The sequence below is a fragment of the Trypanosoma brucei genome, chromosome 1 (genome assembly GCF_000210295.1).
Source record: "Trypanosoma brucei gambiense DAL972 chromosome 1, complete sequence".
Lineage (NCBI taxonomy): Eukaryota > Euglenozoa > Kinetoplastea > Trypanosomatida > Trypanosomatidae > Trypanosoma > Trypanosoma brucei.
Window position 1 is genome coordinate 625,709 of NC_026734.1, and position 8,236 is coordinate 633,944.

An 8,236-nucleotide genomic window follows, 5' to 3' on the forward strand; every position below is an offset into this window, starting at 1 on the left:
AGCACGCAGGCGGTTATTGACGGCTGTATTTTGTTTTTTGTCGCTTTTTTTGTGTCTTTATTTACTCAACCAGTTGTTTTTTTTTTCACTCAACTGTTGTTATACGTATTGGAGATGACCATTTGTGTTTAGGCGTGCTTATATTTGCGTGCATGCCTAACACATAACCTCAAGTAACTCATTATTGCAATGCTGAGAAATATGGAAACAAAATTTATCAAGAAAACACTTCATATCTTTTTTTTTTTAAAATCTTCCGTAGCGGGTTCGACTGCGTTGAAACCCCTCTTTTTTCTACTTCCTTTTTGTTGAAAATACGGGATACAATAGATTCTCCCCCTTATCCACGTGGATGATGTTTTGTGATTAAAAAAAAAAATGAACATACTCATCAGCATTTTCTGAGGTTCTTCTTTTGTTGCTGTACTTCACTTCTGCCTCTTTTCCACATATCTTTTCATTTCCGTACAGGAATGAGGGTGAGCACATTAATATTATATAAACGCATGCACATGCAGAAGCTTTTCCTTCTTTCCTCTTTCTTTTTTTTTTTGTACACTATCTGTGGCTTCTACGTGGCGCTTTTGCTGCTGTACAATTCTTCATACTGCTCTTTTTATTCTATTTTGTTTCTTTCTACTATATATAATATCTATATATCTAAATTTATATTTATTTATATTTATTTATATATATATGTATGTGTATGTGTGTATGTGTGTGTTTGCTTGTGGTGTTGAGTCGTCTGAGGTGTAATGTGTGGTGTGAAGCCGAAGGTGTGTGAGCGGACTCTTCTCTCTCTTTTTGTTCTTTTTAAAGTTCAAGGTTCATTTTTGTATGCTGTCCGTTACATTTACCTTTGGTGAAAAAATTGTTTATATTTATTTATATTTATTTCGATCTATCAATTTCAATTGTCTACTTATCTCTACGTGTGGTTAGGCGGCGTAAAGGGAAATTAAAACCTGTCATATTTTCCATTCACTTCGCTGTTTACTTAACCCATGTATTTTTATCACTCAAGTGCCGCCCGTGTGTTTGTGTTCCACGCGGTATTCGCTGTTCTTTCCTTTTTTTTTTTTTCAGAAGTGTTTTGCAATTTGTTGAATCCTTCCGTTTAAATGTTGTTGAATGAAATGTTGCTCATGTCATGTCACGTCATGTTTCACACCTCTCCTTTTTTTTTTTTTTACACTTCCTTTTTATATCCGTAATAAAGAGGAGAGGAGGGAGAAAAGTTAGCATGAGGATGCGGATAAAATGACACGACTGCATCAGGAAAAAAAGAACATAAAGGGAAATAAAAAGTGATGAAGGGGCAAAAGAAGAAAAAAAAAAGGAAGAGGAAAGAGAGCAAAAGAAAGCAGGGTATTTATTTATTTATATATATATATTTATATGAAAACAAAAAAAATAATAAGAATGAGAATTATCACTTTGGAGAGGGGATGGAGGAGGGGAGGAGGGGTTTTGATTAGGCGTTTTTTTTATAAATAAATTAAATAACTTCCCTGTTTCTTTGCTTTACCCACCTCTTTTTCTTCTTTTTCTTTTCTCTCTTGTGTACGTTCCAAGCAAACATAGTTTGGGTGCCGTTTTCCTTTTTTTTTTTTCCTTTTTTGTCCACATCAGCATATTTTTGCATTGTTGTGTGGATTTGTGGAGCGGGAAGAGTGTATTCTTTTTCTGTATCTCCTTTCTTTTTCACTGCGGTTAATAATTAATTCACTTCACTTCACTCCACTTCAATTTTTGTTTTTTTTTCTCTTTCTATTTCTCTTTTTGTCTCTCTCTCTCTCTCTCTTTTTTTTTTTTTTAAAACCTCTGTTTCTTTCCATATCTTCTCCTGTGATCCGTTGGACCAATTTGTTCCGTCCATTACGTTTTTTTCCTTTTTTTTCCCCTGCATGTTTGATTGTATTTCCGTCTTTACTGTCGTTGCAGCATACCGTGAAGTTGTGATAACACGGGGCAAATGGAAGCCTCAACCCACGCATAAACATTAATAAAAAAAAAGAGTACAAACCACACGAATAAAATGAACAAAAAAGTTTCAATAAATAAATATATTTAAATATATATAAATATTTCAAAAAAAAAAATAACGAAAAATGATACATTAAGGGTGGATTGTGTCACTCACGCCGGAAGTGTGTTTGTGCGTTCATAAAAAGCTATGGACTCACGCGTGTTTGTGTGTGTGGAATGCATTACTGTAATATGTGCTCTAAGGTGTATTGATACAGCACCTATCCTATCCTATTCTATTCTATTGTATCATTATTATTATTTTTGCATGTGTGTTTTCTTTCCTTTATTTATTTATATATTATTCATATTCATTTTGCCTCTACTTTCTATTAATATTCACACACAAGGTACCAACATCACCAAACGTGAAAACTGTCTACACATCAACCAAAAACAGATCCCGAAATACAGGATTAGAAAGAAAACAAGGGATCGCAAGGGAGATCACTGACGAAAAGTGAAAACACTGAAGGGGTGGTGGGTGTTGGCAAAAGTAAGTAAAGGAAGATAAAGTAGAGAAAAGGAATAAACAGGTAAGTACACACACACACAAATACACAAATACACACATACACACATATATATTTATATTCATCTAAGAGGCAGGAGAGTGACTTTTAGAGTAAGAGAAAGTGTACGTGGCGACCGGCCCAGCGGCGGTGTGGAGGGCTTTTGAAGGAAGTTAAGGTATGGCTCATATATCCGTTACTGACACCCATTTCCGTGTCCTGGGAATTCCACGTGGTTGTGATGAGACGGCGCTGCGCAAAGCCTTCCGACAGAAGGCCCTCAATCTTCACCCCGATAGGAATCCAAATGGCGCGGATGAGTTTAAGAAAGTAAATGAAGCGTACGAGGCCTTGCAGCAGCATTTCCGTCGTAATGGAGGCCGTGATGTGTTACCTCATGCACCACCCTCCAATGCAGGCACCGGCTTTCAATACGCCCGACAGGCGCGGGAACCGCCGTGCCACTTCACAGAGGAGGAACTGTTTGGATGTTCCCCCGGTGGTTTCTCCCATGAGCGTCGGGGTTACGGGGCGAAATGTTATGCGCGGTTTGGTGGAAGACGGTGGCAAGCCAGCGGCAACAGCGGTGATAACAACGTCGGTGGTGGTATCGATTTAGACGGCGGCTCCATGCCTTTTGGGGGTTTTCCTGTTGGATCAAAGGAGGAGCATCAACGCGTGGATGAGCGTTGGCGTCAAGCCCATGGCAGGCGAGTACCTGTCAGCGGTTATTCTTACGCCCGTGGTGGTGCTGCCTCATGCCACGCGAGGTCTCACCCATTTTCTCATAATCATAATCAACAACAGCAACAACAACAACAGCGGCCACCACAATCCTCTTCACCTCCATTTAATGGTGCAAGTGGAAGTCCAATGACAGAACCCAAACCAAATGGAGGTGAGAAAGCGAGAGGAACAGGGGAGGGAAGCAGCAGCGCTGGTGGTGGTGGTGGTGGTGCCGCAGGCAGCAATGACAAAAGTTACACTCATGCAAGCAGCAGCCCTCCTTCTTATGACGGGTCTTATACTCAACAACCTAATGAGAAGAGGATGAGCAGCGATGAGTTGTATCGGGAATGGGAGCGACTCATGCGAGAATTTGATAGCAAAACATCCGCAACAGGTGGAGCATTCCGCGACCCATGTGAATGGGAATGGGACAACAGCGATACTAGCGTCGTCAGTGATGGTGAAGATAGTCAAGACACGGATGATGATGATAATGATGATGATGATAATGATGATGATGATAATGATGAGGAGAATTATGTTGTTAACAAGAAGAAACACCCCGCTTCTTCAAGTAGCCGCCGGGCGAGGACGTGCTCTAGTCGCTTTAGTGAGCGTAACAGGTTGAATGAAACCCACATGCGTAGTATCATTGAGGAGAAGATTCAGTTAAAAAAGATACTTTTCACCCAACGTTACACTCCGGATCCTGCGGATGTGGCGCTAATGAGCGATAATGAAGTTTATGTATTATGCGAGGTGCTTCGTGATGTGGAGCAGCGTATGCAAAAGGTGCTTGTAGGGCGCCTGACTAAAGGTCTTTGTAGCCGCTGCATGAAGGCTCCGAAGATGCAGGGCTCAAAATTATTCACTTGTGGTCACGCATCCGTTTGTTCTGAGTGCGCATGCACGTGCGCGGTATGCCCCATTTGTGCGGCTACGAGTCGTCGTTAATTGATATGCGTTTTTGGTTTTGAAAATTGCGTTTTTTTTCTTTTTTCGGGTGTTGGAAATTTAGAGGGCATTTCTCGCAGTGGAGGAGGCGCTGCGTACATTTATGACTTCTCTTTTTCTTTTTTTTTTTTTAAAAAAAAAAGAGAACAAAAACAAAAAGAAAAAGAAAAAGGAAAACAAAAAGAAAAAGGAAAAGGAAAAGGGAAAGAGAGGTAGGGCAGAGGAGAAAAAGGTTGTGGTGGTGGAGGATGAGTTTAGATGCGAAAACAATAAATATTAGGATTGAGAAGTGAGATGCGAGTAGAGTTTGGATTATTGCGTCAATTAGGTGATAAAACATGTGGGGTGAGGGACGCTGAGGTGTAACATGAAACTAAGGGAAGGGGAACTACACAAATACAAGCAATGATATGTAGGCATTTGCATTTGCGCATGAATGTAAAAATAAATATGTTCAAACGTGAATGCATGAGGGGGGGGGGATGTGTTGTGGGGAGTTGAAAGGATGGGATTACTGATGATTTTATTACTCGATGAGCATTACAAAAAAAAAAAAAGAGAAAAAAGGGGATTTCTTGTATCTTTTTTTTTTCTCCTCATTTCCACACCAAAAGGTAGTCAAAAACGTTGGGACGGGATTATGTGCCGGTGGGCTCCAATGCGGTGCATCATTTTTTTTCTTTTTTTTCTTTTTAGTTACTTTTATTATTATTATTATTATATGGCCACAGCCACGGCTATGGTCATCATCATCATCATCATCATCACTACCATTGTGATCCTTGTAGTTTCCCGGATTCCTTTTAAGTGTTTGAACCTTTTCACTCCCCTGTGATGCACTTCTGTTGTTTGAGTGTGCAGAGGGGGCATGATTAAATAGTTAAAGAATTTTTTTTTATTCTAAAAAAAAAAAGTAGATCAAAGAAACAAACAAACAAACAGAGAAGCGCAAAAGGGATTCACCTGTAAGCACCACTGCGGTTCTCCGGGATTTCACATTCAGGAATCGAAACTTCACGTCTTTTTCCCTTTTTCCCTCTTCTCTTCTCTTCTCTGTACCACCCAATTAAGGCAAACACATATGGTGTGTATATTTGCCCATAGTTACATTGGGGGTTGAATGGATGTGGTGTGAGGGCAATGTTATGAATGAGTAAAGATAAAAGTGTCAGTGCGTGTGTGTGTGTGTGGCGAGACCATATTTTTCGGAATCACGGTTGGTGGTTTTTGATTTTCTTTTTTTGATTTTTCTTTTTCTTTTTTTGTTTTTGTTTCTTTCCCTCCTTTTCTCACTCTTTCTTTTTCCCCTGTTTTCGTCATTTGTCGTTCATTGCTATTTATCATCATCGTTAATATTGCTATTATTTTTCTTATTTATTTATTTTCAAATGATAGCCTTAAATTGTTTTGGTGCCCCTTTTGTTTGTTCCCGCTAATCCCTCAGCCCTTTTCCCAAACCATTTATCCCCCTGTGAAATTTCTCATGAAATGACATTAGACACTTAAAATGTACGTGTGGAAGTTGTCTGTCATTTGTCATTTGTCATTTGTCATTTGTTGTTTGTATATTTTTACATTGATATGAGAGCAAAAAACACCAACAAAAAAAAACAAAAAAGAAGGACGATGATGAAATTAAGTGAATACGTCACTTTAATGGAGGGATGAGTCATGAAAGTTTCCCTTTTCCTGTTACTCATTTTTTTTTTTCAGTTTTCACCTTCTCCCCGAAAGTTTTATTCCCGCTTGCGACTGTCGCCTTCCTTTTCTTCTTTTCTTCTTTCTTTTCCTGTTGTTATTGTTGTTACGGCATCCAATCCATGTACTAATACCACAACTCGCCGTTTTCTCGATTCTTTTTTCTTTTCTCTTTTTTTTACTGTTTCGTTCCGCTCTTTTTTTTTTTAAATTATTTGAAATGTGCTAATCCTTTTTTTTCTTTTCTTTATTTGTTTGTGAGTTTATCCCCCCCTGTATTTTAGCCCCTCCTCATATATATATATATCTATATCTATATCTATATTATTTTACATGCGGTCACAATCAGCTTCACTTTTACTTCCCTTTCTCTTTTATATTCCTGTAGTTGCACGTTCAATAATATTATAATTATTGAAATGATTGTTGCGACTATTGTTCTTTCCGTGCTGTTAAAGGCTACGAGGGTTATGGACAATTTATTTTTTTTAGTCATTACTGATGTTTAAACAATTTCACTACATAAAAAAAAAATAATAATAATGTAATATTATTATGTTTGTCATTTATTATTTCTCATCATTACGTTTCTCCCTCTTTTTCTCTCTCTTTCTCGTGTTTTTTTCCTTTCATAAAAGGTAGAATATTCATTGCTGAATCCAAACCGTCCGTCAGTGTAAAGTATTTGGACATAAACATAAAAAAAAAAAAGACACACGCGCACACGTACACACGCAGCTGTGTACAGTAAAAGCCGAATCAAACGTGCTCTCGTTTTTTTTTCCCACCCCGTCCTGACTTTTTTTTTTTTTCGTTGTCATTTTTTCCTCAGCGATCGGAACAACAACAACAACACCAACAAAAAAGAAAACAAAAGGAGGGGAGGATTTCTTGAGCAGAGTTGTGTGACTGCTCAGTGAGATTTTTGAGGTGAACAGCCATCAAAGTTTCAGATACGGGTGTGATAAACTCATACGGAAGGAAAGCCTGAAAGAGAAAGAAAAGGAAGGGAATTGACGTTGGTATTTGTGTTTGAACAAAGGATAAGGGTGATTTAGAAGAGGGAAAGAAGGGGAAAAAAAGAAACTAAAAGAAAAAAAAACAAAGAAAAGGAAAAAAGAGAATTGGATTATAGGGAAGTAGGCGGAAAGAAAGAAGAGGATAGTGAGATTAGAAGGAAAGAGGGAAGACAAAAGCAGGAGGCCGTAAAAGAATAGAACTGGTGCCTTCCTGTGCAGGTGGGTGCGTGTTTCCACACTCTTGGGAGCAAGGGGACATACATACATATTGATAAGGAGGGAGAGAGAAGGTAAAAGGAAGGAAGAAGAAGGAAAACCACAACAAAAAAAAGGAAGTAACCGAACACAGCGGCCGTGGGGTTTGTCAACGACTGTCACTTTCACTTGAGTGAAGGGACGTTATAACAACAACAACAATAACAAAGGGAACACAGGGCAAAAATCCAAGTTGAAAATGGAGAACGACTATCCCGTTAACCTGCGAGTGGATATCGCTCCTGAAGATGGCACGGTTATGCTTCCCGGAAGCATAACCATCACCCGCACCACCGTTTCCGTGTTCAAGTTGCGTGAATCCACGGATGAGGAGCCGCTGTTTATTGGCGTGTGCTCCGTCCCATTAATTAAGTTCTCCCGCTGCCCCAGTACAGTCTTTCCGAGAACCGATGCCCTTTTGCTGACGAGCGTCTCGGGGCATCTTTTTATTAACGCCGCCCTCACAGCTGGAGTGGTGCCACCAGAGGAAAGTGGGCCCGGGACCCCGAGCTCTAGTGCCAGTGACATCGCACGCAGTCATGCATCAGGAACCCGGCGAGACTCTGTTGATGAGCGCCGTAAGAAAATTGACAACCCCGGCCTTTGGACACGACTACGGCTGGAGTTTCGCGACAACGACGACTGCGACCGCTGCGTTGAGGCCCTCCTCGCGCGCCACGCAGAGGAGCTTAATTCACGCGGTACATCATCCACAAGTTCCCTTTCTAAGTCTCACTCCCAAAACGATGTTACGGGTGCGTCACGTAGTCGCAGGGATTCTTCCATGCGCACACACAGTGGCCCACGGCGCAGTACACACAGCGAATCGACCAGGTCAACGGAGAGTTCGATGAGGAGCACACAGGAGGACTTAGTCCGAAGTTCGCGCGGTGGAGAGAGCCGCAACAGTCGCGGTGATGCAAGCAGATCTGGTGGAACTCCATTAAGAAGTGCGCCAGATGACTCCCGACGTTCCCGTGGACCAAAGAGCCATTCCGTCCGCAGCAACCCAACAAGAACGGGTGGGACTCCGTCGAGCGG

General features: G+C 40.5%; 4 protein-coding genes across 4 annotated transcripts in view; all 4 read left to right on the forward strand.

Annotated features, from left to right (window-relative positions):
• Nucleotides 1–132, forward strand: part of TbgDal_I2830 (hypothetical protein, conserved) — a gene marked incomplete at both ends in the record, with an annotated part of 2,310 nt that extends 2,178 nt beyond the window's left edge. Inside the window, one exon of the mRNA XM_011773258.1 lies at nt 1–132. This exon is cut by the window's left edge and continues 2,178 nt beyond it. Coding sequence (XP_011771560.1) covers nt 1–132 — 132 coding nt within the window.
• Nucleotides 133–2,176: 2,044 nt separating this feature from the next.
• TbgDal_I2840 (hypothetical protein, unlikely) lies at nt 2,177–2,482 on the forward strand (the record flags this gene model as incomplete). Its single annotated transcript, XM_011773259.1, has 1 exon — nt 2,177–2,482. One exon carries the CDS (start codon nt 2,177–2,179, stop codon nt 2,480–2,482), a length of 306 nt encoding a protein of 101 aa, XP_011771561.1.
• Nucleotides 2,483–2,720: 238 nt separating this feature from the next.
• TbgDal_I2850 (chaperone protein DNAj, putative) lies at nt 2,721–4,223 on the forward strand (the record flags this gene model as incomplete). Its single annotated transcript, XM_011773260.1, has 1 exon — nt 2,721–4,223. One exon carries the CDS (start codon nt 2,721–2,723, stop codon nt 4,221–4,223), a length of 1,503 nt encoding a protein of 500 aa, XP_011771562.1.
• A 3,171-nt stretch (nt 4,224–7,394) lies between these two features.
• Nucleotides 7,395–8,236, forward strand: part of TbgDal_I2860 (hypothetical protein, conserved) — a gene marked incomplete at both ends in the record, with an annotated part of 4,844 nt that continues 4,002 nt past the window's right edge. The window contains one exon of the mRNA XM_011773261.1: nt 7,395–8,234. Within this exon, the coding sequence (XP_011771563.1) occupies nt 7,395–8,234 (840 nt within the window). The remainder of the gene's footprint in view (nt 8,235–8,236) is intronic.